Raw genomic sequence first — 15,915 nt, forward strand, 5'->3', positions numbered from 1 at the left:
ACATAAACAATCACTGCCCTCACCCCGCTAATACACATGCAATCAAGATGATTAGGCAATGCCAATGATTGAAAAGTAATTACTAGAAATAGCAAATGAGCAAAAACAAAACCTCAGCCCAGAGCTGCTGCATGGGGATGTAACTGGCTCCCAAGGTGTAAGTTTATAGATTTACATAGAGTCTCATAAAAGTCTCCAAATCCCTAATCTGTCTGGTGTGGCTCCAGCTGTCAGTTACGCATATGATTCCTTAAACAATCAGTCCGTCATTTAGCTCGTCAATCAGGTAGTCCTCAGGGAAGGCATTTCAGATCCTTTAGATCATAGATTGATGAGATTTCTACCTGCGAGGAACTGCAATTAACTGGAGTGTCTGCTTTAAAGGTCCTAATGAGTTCCCATTAAATTGATTTATAGAATCATTATCATCTTGCTATGAAAGGTAAAAATGGTAGCATGAATAATAAGTCAAATTTTTGAGAAGCACCTACTGTTTTCACCTCAAGAGGAACAGTTGGAATAAAAGCAATCCCTCAAAAAAAAAAAAAACCCCACAAAAAAAACCCCACAGAAAAACAGTTTAGAAGTCAGTCAAGTACAGCAGGTCACAAAGAGCTTGTTTGACTGATAAAAAGCCAGTCGGTATTCAGAAACAAAGAATGAAAGCTACAGGTACTTCAGAGAATTATTTTTTTTATCATCACGTCTCTGGCTTATCTAAGTAGCTGTACTGCTGATTTTACAAGATTTGACATCAATGGACTTTATATAAAAGGACCATCAAAAAAAAATTCTAGTTTATATTTAATGCAGAGAAAGTATATTTCAAAGAAATGTCCATCATTCTAACCAAACATATTAAACAGTCTACTCTGCCAATAACTTTGCATGCCAAACAAACGGTGCTACACATGGAAGATGTGACATTAGAGCGTTGCAAAGCATGTTAAAAATGCAAAGCAAAATATTTATCCATAAAAAATAAATGAAATAAAACAAAGAATAAGAAATTAAAATAAATACCAACTTATAACCAACTTTACCAAAAACAAGGTTAACTAAGAAAAAAAAAAACAGTTTGTTTTTGAAACTGACATCTGTGTGAGTTGTTCTTTACACATCTCACTGCTACCGACAATGTACAAATGCCTTTTTGCATGTGAAATGTCACTGAAATTTCACCATAATGACCACACCTAAGAATGTGACCATTTTCATAATGCCAGTGTGTTTATGATGACTCAAGATGTTGCCTGCATAGAAGGATAAGCCAAATGTTCTGACAGCTAATTGTAATATTTAAAGGATGGATGCTGGAGGATGTAAATTTTAGGCAGGAACCTACAGTTGTCACTCAAGTGTTCCCGTACTGCACACAAATCAATCAAGAATTTTACATCACGACAGGATCAGACAGCATCCAGACAGCTCTGCTGAACTCAAGCTGGCTGGAATCTGGACAAAAGGACCCCCCGCTAGCTGCACGTGAAAGCAGCTTCGGCATTGTTTTCTAATTAACATCAGTCTTTAGCGCACCAGGTAGAAAGCCCCCTATTTAAAACAGGCTAATTAATCTGGAAACCTGGAGTGCCCACAGACTTCAGTGTACCTCCATCACTTAATCCTGTCAATAAAATGTCTCAACTGTAATGACCTATGGGGGAAATAAGATTAGGATTCAATATAATTAATGCTAAATTTAAAAACAGAGAATTTCAACTTGAAGAAAAGATTTAGAAGATATTAGGGCTTAGCGATATAGTTATAGATAGTCAAAATCTTTTATTCTTTTGATGCCTTTGTTTAAATGTTTCTATTTCAAATATATGCTGTTCTTTTGAAATTTCAATTAATCAAAGATTCCTGGTAAAAATATATTATGGTTTTAACAAAATATTAAACAGCACAACCATTTTCAACATTAATAATAAGAAGAAGAAGAAGAAGAAGAAGAAGAAATGTTTCTGGAGAACAAAATCAGCATATTGTAATGATTTCAAAAGGATCATGAAACATAATATTATATAAATATAATGTTACACACTATTATTGTTTTTACCGTATTTTCTATCAAATAAATAGTCTTTGTGCATATAAGAGACTTTCAAAACATCAAAAATACTATACTATTATATATTTTTTTAAATAAATAGTTTATTTGATGAGAGAGAGAGAAAAAAAGTGACTCAGATTAACCATTTCAATCAGTCATTGTAGCAAAGACAAAAATATGTAATAGCTAAATATAATTTTGCTATTTTTTCTGCATTTCTTTTTGCATATTTATAAGTGGGATTTTTTCTAATGAAAGAATGCATTTTTCATATTTTGATTATAAAATAATTGAAGGAAACAAACTAATTATAATTATTTATTGAATATTTAAAACAGTTGAAATCAAAGCATACCAATGCTTACCAATATAATATAACTATTATACATCCTAATCATTGGACTGGCTCCATCTTAGATCTCTGATCTCCTTCTGTTCCAATGTAATGCCTGTAGGGAACCTCGATCAACTAGTAGTCTTCAGTTGACTGTACCAAAGACACGCTTAAAATCAAAAGGAGATCGTGCCTTTTCAGTGGCTGCTCCACAGTTATGAAACAAGTTGCCACCCCCAATATAAGAAGTGCCCCACATTAGGCCTGCACGATATTGGGAAAAAATTACATTGCGATATTTTATTTTTCTGCGATATATATTGCGATATGAAATCTAATAAAAAAAATTCTTACAAACAAAAATGGAGTGAGCACACTTACATTCTCATTTTAAATTATTTAAACATCGACACCATCGTGTCAACTGATTAATATGCGTGAGGCAAAGAGAGCAAGACAACGCTCGTGTTGTTTGAAGACGGTGAGCGTGCGGCCGGGGCTCGCTTGGTTGCTTAGATGCCTCGGTGTTCGAGTTCTATGTTGCCTCCATACTGCTGAGTGGACGGAGTCATGTGACTACACACACTGTATTATGTTTTTAAGGGGAAAGTCAGGGTTGCTGCCACGGGGTTGTTTTTTGGTCAGATTTTTAATTAAAACGATCGCCCTTGACACGATTTTGGTGGAGGGGACACCCGACAGAGGACAAAACATGATTGGGCTAGTTTTTATCTAGTTTTGATTAGCTATAAGGGTTGTTTTGTTTCAAGGATCTGGCAACCCTGGGGAAAGTTTAAACAGGATTTAAAAAAAAATAAATAACCGACGTGGGAAAATTATGTCAGTCAGAGGTTCTGAATTTTAGTTTTGATAACTGTTCGATTAATCATCCAGCCCTAGTATGGGTTTTCAAGGTGCAAAACAAGGAAGATCCAAAACTAGTCTATTACTATTAACAAAACTGTGAAAAATATAGTGAATATTCAAAATTTACCCAGCTATAGTTTTATTGTAGAATCTATAGGACTGTAGAAATTGCATGTAGAATTAATATTCAATTTTTCGGTTTAATGAGTCATAGTATTAATCACAGCATTGGTCTTGAAAGAAGCATTTATGCATGATGATCAAGGGACCGCCTAAAGCTAACATCGCTTTCATCTTGCAGGAAGAAGCATTGTGGCACAAGACACTCAAAACGAAGCTGATAGGGGCTTGGTGGGGTCAACGCCTGCCTCTCACTTAGCTCATTTACCGCTGTCGCATCAGCTTAAGCATCCATCCCCCTGAGTGCCATCCAATAGACCAATCATATGGCACACAGGAGGAAAACAAAAATGTGAGAAAAGGCCACCTGAATAAATGAGGCGAAGGGTGAAATATCTTGAGCAATACTAGCATGCACAGTCTGAGCTAAAATGCCATAATGCCAAAAGTATGTGGAACCCAGGACAACAAACAGCTCAATAATATATGGGAATGTCATGTTGTTATGGAAATTGTCATCTGGTTGTGTGTTAGGCAGATGGATTTACATCACCAGTAACACTCAATATGGAAAAGTAAATCGATACCTAATTGCATATGCCACAGGCAGAAAATCACAGGAGAGAGTAACATTTTTTTTACATAAATTTGACTGCAATGTATCAGCTACTACACGAGCAAACCTTGCAGAAATGTACACCATCCTCCTTCCACTGAACAAATTCTAGCAGAGCTTCCAAAAACGAAAGAAGCACTGAGCAGAATAGATCTCAGCAGCATTAGCTGAAGCTAAATGCCTCTTTAAATTTCACAAATGTATGGACGTTTACACAAAGTACATTATGTACAAAAAAAACTTAGCCTGAAAGCAACTTCAAAAAGTTCCAAGCAGCAAGTAAGTGAAGAATCCTGATGTTTACTTCACTAATGACTCATGCTAGCTAACCCTTACCATTACAAGAACAGAATAGATAAGAACAAAGAGTAAGAAAAATCAATGGAGACAGCTGAGACATGATGCTGCTTAATGAAGCCTGACGTCTGTTTCCTCCGTTTACATGGCTAAAATGAAAAATTACAGATTTGTTTGGCAAGCAGCTGGTTGAACAATTTCTGTGACATGGGTGGTTAATGTAAAACATAATGAGATGCATTATAAAATGCCATTTCAGATTACAGCCTCCTTTGTCCTCGAGGATATGAGAGATGTGCATTTGGGTCATTCTGACTGCTCGAGTCGGCCGGGTGAGGTTGATGGTTAGCTGGTCTATCTTCATATGTATCAAGACGGATGTCTCTGGCCAATGCTTCAAGGACTAGTTCACTTCCATAATAAGAAATGTCTGGTTATTTACTCATTCCAATATCATTCAAGATGTTAATTTCTTTCCTCAGTTGAAAAGAAATTCAAGTTTTTAAGGAAAACGTTTCAGAATTTTTCTCCATGTAGTGGACTTCTACCAAAGTCCTAGGCAAGTCATGTCAAAACAACGTTGTCGGTTGATTTTGAAGTTGGAGAAGAAAATCAGATGAACTTCAAAACTACATCACCGTTGGTCACTGTTGAAGTCCACTATATGGAGAAAAAAACCTGGAATGTTTTCCTCAAAAACCTTCATTTCTTTTAGACTGAAGAAAGAAAGACATGGACATCTTGCATGGATGACATGGATGTGGGTACCTAAATTATCAGGAAATCTTTATTCTGGAAGTGAACTAATCCTTTTATGTCTCTCATTACAAAAAAATTATGTATTTTTAAGTGTGTCAAGTTTAAAATACTTTTAAAAACTGCATTTACATTATTCCATATATTCATTTTTTAACACATTTGAGCACTGTTGTGGTCTCTGTGTCTGTGTACAATATCTTTCCCAACCACAAAGTACAACCTAAATGCCCCATAAATACAAGTTCACCCAAAAATGAAAAACATTTTCTCATTCTCACGTTGTTCCAACTAGGGATGTCAACGATTAATCGATGATCGATTAATTGTCGATAAGAGATGCAATCGATTAAGGCTATCGATGGTCGGTTAACTGATTCAATGTTGGGCTGTGTGCGGCTTATGCGCACTCAACACGTGCGAGCGGCTGTGAGTGACGTTGACGATATATAAAAGCATCATCATTCATTCACAATGTACAAATTAAGCTTTTAATGTGATTTAAACTTTAAAGTACATTAAAATAGAAACAACATAAAAGTTCTTCAACATTAAATGCAATAGAAATGTAGTTACTAATCATTTCATCAGATAACTGTTTTATATCGTGCGCTATGCAGGGCTGCGGGACACAGTGACAGGACAGGTAGTCTATTCATTCCTACAACTTGTTAATTCATTCCTACGAATTATTAATGTGGCAATTGTCCATGTTTCATAGGGGTGTGCCGGTTTCAGAATTGGTGATGACGGTTATGACGTGAGTCAAATGTGACGGTTCATAACATAACCGTCCGGGGGTCTGGGGGGGGGGGGGGGGGTGGATAGTGTGTTTCATTTTGTTTCATATTGTCTCGCCACCATGCTAGTGGATCTGTCAATTGGTTGATCTTGGAGATAGCGGGTTAACTCCGTGTCAGGGCACGCTCTGATCGGTAAAGGGGAAGATATTTCAGACCTCCGTTTAGTAAGGAGATCTGTCACAAAACTCATCATCCGCGCCAAAGTTTTTTGAGCAAATATCAAAGCCGCACCCGCCCGCCATCCGCTGATTGTTTTGCGGTCTATGCTTTGCTGATGCGAGCCGCAAAAAAAAAAAAAAAAGCCATTGTCTGTTCTAGAAAGGATGCAGCAAAAATATTTAATGCTAGAGTATGAGGCATATGCCTACGCTGAGTTTCATTTACAATGAGATGCGCTCTAGTTCACAGTGCACTGCAAGTGAACACGTCGCGCTGGTGCTTCCATGTCACGGTTATCATTGTCTGCTATATTTGCTTTTTATTTATTAAAATACATGCAATTGGTTGATGAAACATCTATTAAAATTAAGATAAAATTTGTTCAAAACGAAATTCGTTTTTAAGAAAGGTTTTCTACAAAGCAAAATTTAATGAAGTGGTAAATATCATGTCTGACGATTTACAAAACTTCATTAAGTGGTAAAAACCATGTCTCCCGATATATTGCGCATCTGATGATCCCATCTAAAAAATTTTGTAAAGTTTGTAAAAAATATTTTAGTGACACGGTTTTGGCGGTTATAAAGTTCTAATGACGGTGTTCAACTATAACCGCCGGTCTCACGGTTATATACTAACCGTCACACCCCTAATGTTTCATTAATTTTGTTCCCTAAATAACCCATGATTTAAGTGAAATAAGGGAACAAATTAATAAATCGAACGAATTCTTAATTCATGAAATCTTTAATTTCCCTTCCCATGTTTACCACAGTAAGAGATGCGAAAACAGTTATTAAAAGCGAAAGATAATAAAATAAACCTGGGAAATTAGAGGGTTAGACTATGAAGATTTAGGAAAAGAAACAATGCCTAAATATACTGAATTTGTGCAAATTCGTGACCAACCGGCAAACCAGAACAAAGCCGCGTAAATGAAGACTATGGGGTCCAAAAGCATGGTCGCGATCTAACATTTTCCAGTTAACCTATTATTCCTCTAATAAACAAAGCTTTTATACCACACTTGTCATAATCAGATCTTATCATTTCTAAATAAATAATTGCTGGATTCAAAACAGCGATTAATAGGCGCTGTGACCGACACATTCCTGGAGCATTCAGTTTAAATAGACCGTAGTATACCGGTCCACTCTGCTGTTATGCCAAGGACGTTTTTGCTCATATGAAGAGGATCATCTTTTCCGTCTATATGCGAATGCGTGTTAAGTACAAGCCTAGTTTACATTATAAATAATAGTTTAACATTCAAATACATTGCGAATATGGAAACATTTCGATTTGTGCCGAATGAGACATGAGCAATAACCTCCAAATAAATCTAGCCAAAGCCGCGCTCGCTCATCCTCGTCTGCACGCATGCACTGTCACGATCTAATGCGCTGTATGCCGGATTTTTATCAAATGATCATAATCGCATCTATTCATTTTATAATCCTGCTACTAGCATTTTATTCAGACTAAAACCTCTTTAATTCAAGTGAGAAAGCGTTTTGTGTGTCTGTGTGGCTTTTGCACATCCTGTCATACCGCTGACTGCGTGCCTGCAATAGACGCATTTTGCAGTATTATGGTTAACGATTAATCGATTAATTGATCGTTAATTTAAACGACGATCGATCATGGAAATAATCGAAATTTGACATCCCTAGTTCCAACCAACATCCAAAGATGATTTTTTTGAAGAATGTTGGTAAAAGTTTTAGTGACCAAAAAATCTCTTCTTTTTCAAATGTCATACAGGTTTAGAATGACATATAAACTATCCCATTAGTCTCACACCATCAGTCTCAGGTACACTCAGATGCCCATGTACATTTTTTACCACTGCAGAACATTTGTAATATCTTCATGTAATATACATAAACCATGAATTGTAATATACGAAGAACGATTAATGACAGGAACCATAACATTTCCATTTATGAGCTCTTACCCTGCGTCTGGTCGATGTGGCCCAGGGTTTCTATCTGTTCGACGAGATCATTAGAGTTCCACTGACTCATGCCCAGAAGCATGGCTGTCTTCCCTTCCAGCACCTCTGAAAGAAATCACACACAAACACACATTCAATGAGAGCAGCATATGAGGAGGATGAGATAATCAATCATTGAGCTCATCGGCATAATGCTATGCTCATTTCAGCTGGAATACAGCAGTACATCAAAGACTATTAAGATTCATCGAATTATCTTTAAATACAGCTAGAGCCATAAAGTGATGTCCGTCTAATGAGCACAGAGCGAGCGATCAACCACTCCACCAGTACTTGTGAGACAGACCCCTGAATTCTTGATGGAGGACTCGGCTGTGTGGATCGCAGCGTGTGACAGCAAACTGCAAGCCCAATGCCATGTCGGATCTTGTTCGGCCGATATTCCAGTGTGGAAAAGAGGTTGTGACAGGGCTCATCTGCACCACCCGCTCGAGCCGATCAGCCCTGTTTGTTACATGCTATTTGCTAGACTGTCAATTGAATTGGTTTTTGAGTTGGCTCAAACAAGAGTATACAAACATACACATGCACGCTTACAGAAACAATGCGAGGGAAGCTCGGAGTTGAGAGACGAAGGGTTTTAAATCATAATCCAAATACTGGCAGTTACTGAGTCGTGTCGAATGGAACGGCGCTTAGAGAGAGCAGGGAGAACATAGATCTTCTGAAGTGTGAAATGTGCTTAGCACAAAGAAGAGCAACGACAGCAGCCGGTTCCTGAAGGAGAAACAACCACCTATTTCAGTAAATGAAACACAAACCGCTAACGCACAAGGCTCACTGAGAAAGAATGACAGCAAAAAGTGGGAGTTAAAAGGAGAAAAAGAACAATGTAAAAAATGTTGGGACATGTTTTCAGAAAGAAAGTGGATGAGCATTGCAGAAGAATTTATTTTAAAGTATTCAGTGTAATCTGCACAAGTATGAAAAAAGATCATGTAATGTACATTGAATTAATGGATACTAGTTACTATGGAATTTTTTTGGAAAAGACGTAACAATGTATTTTTAGGGTTGTCAAAGTATTATATATATATATAAAAAATATATATTCATATTTATTTATTTAGAAAACCATCTTAGACTTTTTTTTTTATCTATCTTCAGATATTATATATATATATATATATATATATATATATATATATATATATATATATATATATATATATATATATAAACATTAAAACAAGGCAGAAAAGGATCAAGATAAACAGTTAAAATAATAAAAAGTTTATATTTATAATAAAATATAATAATTACTTGCTTTAGCTTCAGAAAGTAAGAATATAAATCACACAGTATTAACTTGAAACATCATCTTAAAAACGCTATGCAATTTATGATGCGAACCATGGTGAAAAACAACAGCCAAATCTGAATTTGTACACAGATCAACAATTTAAAAATGATCACAGAACAGTGTGCAACACTTCAATAGACTAACAGACAGAGATATTCAGCAAATAAATTCTTTTATTATACAAAACTCTCAAAGACCTCAAAGAACAGAGCTGAATTGCGTAACAACTGGAACACTGCTCACAGCTGGAGATCCGAAAGTCTGACCATAATTGCCCTGAAATGTATTGTTGAAGGCGGAGTGTTTGTTAAACAAGCCACGCATGATGCTTGTAGCAGCAGTGCTTTCAAGAGAAAGAATTTAGGGAATGAAAAACTTCTCCTAGAATTTATTCTGCTGACAGTCTAACAGTAAGTGCAAAACACTGCCAGCAAGATAAATCACTTTCTAAGAAATTGTCTCTTGATTTACCCCTATACTAAAACAAAAGTTTTACTTCTTTAATTAGTCGGTCTCACTAGACAAACATCCTGACCTATGCCTTACAAAGGTGTATAAAACATACCTGAGTGGCTCAAAATGTTTGCAAAAGTGCATGAAACAGTGATTGAAAGGAGAAAAAGAAGAAAGACAAGCAAAGTGCATTAAGGTGGGGAAACCTTTTGATTGGAGGTTAATAAGAGACTTTAAAAGGAATCCGAAACTAAATTTCACAAATTCTAGAAAGACCTGATGAGGTAATGAGTTCATGGAGGCCCAGAGCTAATCCATTAACATTCTTCAACTCTTCTTTTACTCTTAAATACAGACAAAAGATAGGAGTCAAAGGACAAGTCTGTGTGGGCTGAAAGATGGGCAAATACTGGTGGATTTCAGCTGATCCTATTTCCAATTCTCTCCTACGAACAGTATATGAACCACATTTGCAACACAAGCCTGTCGTGAGTCTATATTTTCCTTGTAAATTACATTTATGTGTACTTTCAAAGCAAGATCATGTTATTTCAAACAATATGACTCTCTTTTTAAGTGGAACACAACAGAAAATGTCACCATTCGCATTTACTGTACTGAACAAAATGCAAACCTACAGTCAGCTTTATTAAAAAGTTAAGAGTAGTAAAACAAGGAGTATTTTCTAAATGCACAGACTTCATTTTTTCACATATTTTGTCCAACTAATATTTTTTTCCATGACCAGAATATGACCATAGATGCTTGTGGCTGTCTAGAGGCAAAGAACATAAGACAGAATTGTCTTTCTGACACAGTTTCAGGAAAACAGGCTTTCCTGGAGAATCCTCCAAATGAAGGCCTATATTTGGTTATGAAAATCAAACGTCTTGACCTTCCCAACACTGGGGTTTCAAGAAATGTATTTTTCTTATGCGATTGGCTGTGACAGTTTTATAACTTGGAAAGTTGCATGTGAATTCAAATTCACAAGCTGTCATCTCTCAAATGGCTAATGATATTCATAAAATCAATACTGATGCTAAGATACTATTTTCAAATAACAGGGTCTTTATATTAAAATGTAAGGTAACATGATTTTAAGATGTGCTTTGTAATCTGACAGAGGTTATAAATAGCCAATTTCTTAGCTGATTTGTCAGTGCAGATGAATCATGTGTACAAAGGGCCTAGGGCTACCCGACTACAGAGAGCAAATCAATGCAACAGAAAACGCTTCAGCTCAAAATACAAAGCCTGTGTAGGTAATGTTAATCAATTAGCATTAAGAGTCACAATGAATGACTGCGAATGCATACAGCAATCTGTCTCCAGCTGAAATTTACACAGTTTTAAATGAGGGTCCGACCGTATTCCAGGCTATACAAATGGACTCTGTTTAAGCACACTCTGACAAATCTCATTACTCAAATGCACACGCTCCAATAACAGACCTGAATTAACCTCCTTAGACATTTGCCAACATGTCAGTTAAAAACGATTGAGAATGCACTCATTCATAATCAAAACAGCTTTGTCCTTAAACACCCCATGACAACGCTTTTCCAGCACAGTGTTGAAGTATTTCCTACTAAAAGTTGGTTTGGACAAATTAGCTGCTTTTCCACTGTCGGGCCAGTGCGAGGCAGTATTTTAAACGGGCTGGGTAGGGCTAATAGCCTCGGACCTGTAGCACCTAGGCCAGAATAGCGCTGCGTTTCCACCGTCGGCCCGCTTCACTAAAACCCTCCCTTAACACGCCTCTCAGGAACAACATCACACATGCCCATAATTTCACCAACAAAGAGAAGTTATCATAAAACTAATAAGAAATAGGTCACTGCATCTACTGCGATAAAAGCGGTCGTTTGTTTGCATGCTTGGAAATATTTAAATCCAAAAACATCAATGTTTTACTATAAAAAGTGATACAGTGATCATAATTAAATAATTTATCAGGACTGAAAATTAGTCACACAGAAATAAAACGTTACGAACATAGCCTGCTATTCAGTCGAGTCTGTTTCTGTTTATTTGCAGTCACAGTAAACTATATAAAACTAATTTAGAAAGAATTATAATTTCTATATTTTTATAAAAGCCCCTGAACAAAAAACATAGGCTACGCGGAGCTAAGCTCTCGAGACGAGACTTATGACAGGCTGACTATGTCTTGTATTAATTTTTCTGAAAAATCCTGTCATACATGCACAAACTGACAGTCACCACTTATTAGCTACTACTAAATATTGTAGAGACGTAATTTTCTGTAAAGTTGCTTTGTAACAATTTGTATTGTAAGAAGCGCTATACAAATAAACTTGAATTGAATTGAACAGATAAAATATGTACAAATAAATACACGATTGTGATAGAGAATAAGAAGCTGACGTTTGATTTCTTCAAGTAGTCGCATTTATCATGTCTACTATGGTAACGTCAGTGTGCAAAGTCTTCTGCATCACTTATAAATATTTCTACCTTGTATGGTGATTACAATCCACATCGAATCAAGTTATTTCAAACACGCTGCTGACTGAAAGTGAGTTCTGAGCTCAACTTATTTAAAAAAGTTTTTAATGCTTGTGTTATAGCTGTTAGCTTTATGAAATGAGAAACTGGAGAAACTCCAGCTTTGTTCATAACCACTCGTCTAGCCCCAGCTAGCCCGCTTTTTGTCAGGCCAAAAAACCTGTGCCGTTGGCCCCAAGGAAGCACCGACAAGGCACGATAACGCCCTGGAAGTGACTGTGGAAACGTGACTGGCCCTGGAACGCACTAGCACGTCCGCTTTTGGCCGGACAGTGGAAACTGAAGGCTATTAATGAAAAAAACATTTCTGAATCCATTTGCATTTTCAAGTTTCACCTGTATTTGGCGCTTAGGCCCTGGTCACGAGACAGACTCTGTGATGCGACTTGAAGGAGACCAACCCAGTGGATATGAGAGGCATGAACAGGGCAAGTGAGAGTCTGACACACGTGAAAGAGGCTCATGTGTCACGGAGGTGAAGGCAGGCTGACAAAGCTGAAACCGTGATGAGCCTCAATTTCCCTGCCGCTCGGCGCTCTGATCATCTGTAGCGCACACTGACTGACAGGGGTCAAGCTCACAGGTCAGTGAAGAGCAGAGAGTCTCCACACAGACCCACAGAGACATATATCCACACACACAACCTCTGTGATTTCACAAACACACAGTGTCGCTGACACAAAAAGCCATTAAGTTTGCACTCCAAGCCTGAGCCAAAACACTTGACTGTGCCTCTCCTGACAAAAGTGATTGCTAAACAAACCCTCAAACACTAGAAAACAACATTTAAGTGTGTACAGTATTTCTTTTGTCATTTCTGAAAGAGTTCTCACAGGTCACAACAAGTCTACAAATGATACTCAAGGGAGATAATTATCTACAATGCTTTGAATTATGACAAATTTAATTCTTTAGAAAACTACATTTACTAGGAGTAGAAATAATCTCAATTTCAGAAGGAATATACAGCCTTTTTATTTATTTATTTGTTACAATAATTCCTATATCATATGACTACACTACCTTTCAAATGTTTGGGTTCAGTAAGATGTTTTGAGAGGAGTGTCTCGTTCTCACCAGGGCTGCATTTATTTGATCAAAAAAATTAAATACAATAAATAAATAAATTAAATAAATAAATATGCGCTGATATGCATTTATTTGATTAAACTAAATAAATAAAAATAATATATATATATATATATATATATATATATATATATATATATATATATATATATATATATTGTGACGAGTCAGCTGCCTCCTCCCTGATTATCACCGGCACCCCGTCCTAAATCGCCGCCCTTCACCAGGCTCCCGACTGGAGTGGGTGTGTGAGAGGAGGGGCGCTGGACGAGTCAGGGCTGGCGGCGTGTGATGGGGCACACCTGATGTGAATGGAGCCTCATCCCCGCCGCTGTTTAAAAGCCCAACGCGCCTCTCCTCAGGAGACCGGTCTCTTCCCCGTGCATGCACACTGGTGTCCTCGTGGGTCCAGGAAGGGTGCGTTGAGGGACTCCCGCGCCACCAAGACGTGAGCTGCCGGACCCGCGATCCGGATGGGAACCGCACCCGTATACACGGCCGACGGGCCAGGATGCCGGGCCGTCCATCCCCTACCAGCGCCGCGGCCAACGAGCGAGACGCGGCCGCTAGGAAAAGCCGCCGCCCCTCGCGCCCCGGACCAAGGAGGGGAGCGCGTGCGGCCGCCGGACTCCGCCCCTTGCCTGGACCCTTCCTTGATGAACACTGCCCGACCTACACAAATCCCGCAGCACGACGAGGACACCAGATTCCCTGTTATTTTGGACACTTTCCCCCTTTGGCCACTTTTATTCCCTTTGTTTTATGATTTCTGTTAATAAAATCCTCTCCGAGGCCTGACGCCACGCCCACTGTGTCTGTCTTGTGCTCCTCCCGTGACACTGGTGGAGAATGCGGGCAAGGCGGAGCCTAGACAGCGCAGTGGGAAACGTCTGGTGACGTCACTCCCTCTCGCTTGCAAACGTTCGTGAGAACCCAGACTGGGACGGAGGAAAACTGGGGACAGCCTCCCAGCCACACAAGGGGTAAGTGACTTTTCCATTGTCATTTTACCCTGTGGTTGGTTGAGACTGTCACTAAAACCCGGTTTCTCTGTCCCTGTTCTGGTGCGCTGCGAGAGGGAGGACCGCCCGGAGAGGAAGCCCCGCCCACTCCGACCGTTTGGAGCCTGGTTGAGGATGGTAGCACTCCCGTGTGGGCGGCGCCCTGATGACGGGGATGTCGCTTGGGAGGGGGAATGTGACGAGTCAGCTGCCTCCTCCCTGATTATCACCGGCACCCCGTCCTAAATCGCCGCCCTTCACCAGGCTCCCGACTGGAGTGGGTGTGTGAGAGGAGGGGCGCTGGACGAGTCAGGGCTGGCGGCGTGTGATGGGGCACACCTGATGTGAATGGAGCCTCATCCCCGCCGCTGTTTAAAAGCCCAACGCGCCTCTCCTCAGGAGACCGGTCTCTTCCCCGTGCATGCACACTGGTGTCCTCGTGGGTCCAGGAAGGGTGCGTTGAGGGACTCCCGCGCCACCAAGACGTGAGCTGCCGGACCCGCGATCCGGATGGGAACCGCACCCGTATACACGGCCGACGGGCCAGGATGCCGGGCCGTCCATCCCCTACCAGCGCCGCGGCCAACGAGCGAGACGCGGCCGCTAGGAAAAGCCGCCGCCCCTCGCGCCCCGGACCAAGGAGGGGAGCGCGTGCGGCCGCCGGACTCCGCCCCTTGCCTGGACCCTTCCTTGATGAACACTGCCCGACCTACACAAATCCCGCAGCACGACGAGGACACCAGATTCCCTGTTATTTTGGACACTTTCCCCCTTTGGCCACTTTTATTCCCTTTGTTTTATGATTTCTGTTAATAAAATCCTCTCCGAGGCCTGACGCCACGCCCACTGTGTCTGTCTTGTGCTCCTCCCGTGACAATATATATATATATATACACACATATATAATAATAATTAGCTGATTTGGTGCTCATGAAATATTTCTTATTAACAAAGTTGAAATCAGTTGCTAAAAGATTTTCTTTTTACTGACTTTATAATATAAGAAAAGCTTTATTTGCAATTAAAATCTTTTGTAACATTTAAATGCATTTACTTCCACTTAGTTTAGATCAATTTAACGTGTCCTTACAGAATAAAATAAATGGTTTCTTAAAATAAATAAATAAAATAAACTGACCCTAACTTTTAAATGGTAGAATATTTCAAAACTTCAATTCAAACTGACACAGAAGAAGAAAGCAAAAATAATCACCTTTTGTTTTACTATATTTATTTATTTTCTGATACACAAAATGAGGATTTTAAATCAATTTAGAAATGCACCAACACACTGAATGCTCTGAAGAGTTTGGCAGTCACTGTCATAGTCAGTCATAAACAACTTAGTGCTGGTCCATCTGTGCCTGCAGCCTTGGTCATCCTCTCAGCATATTCCCTATAATGCACTGTGACAGTATAATACATTTCTTCAAAGTCCCTTTAAGGCAAGTCATTTCAGTGGTCTTCTTGGTAATGTACTTGGGCATTTATTTTCTATGTGGGCACTAGTGTCAC

General features: G+C 39.1%; 1 protein-coding gene across 2 annotated transcripts in view; it reads right to left on the reverse strand.

Annotated features, from left to right (window-relative positions):
• LOC113114831 (membrane-associated phosphatidylinositol transfer protein 3-like) overlaps positions 1-15,915 on the reverse strand; it is a 73,774-nt gene that overhangs the window by 43,841 nt on the left and 14,018 nt on the right. For both annotated transcript variants that reach the window (XM_026281885.1, XM_026281884.1), the window contains exon 3: positions 7,963-8,067. In XM_026281885.1, the coding sequence (XP_026137670.1) occupies positions 7,963-8,067 (105 nt within the window). The remainder of the gene's footprint in view (positions 1-7,962; positions 8,068-15,915) is intronic.

Source organism: Carassius auratus, chromosome 15 (assembly GCF_003368295.1).
Source record: "Carassius auratus strain Wakin chromosome 15, ASM336829v1, whole genome shotgun sequence".
In the NCBI taxonomy this organism is placed as follows: Eukaryota; Metazoa; Chordata; class Actinopteri; order Cypriniformes; family Cyprinidae; genus Carassius; species Carassius auratus.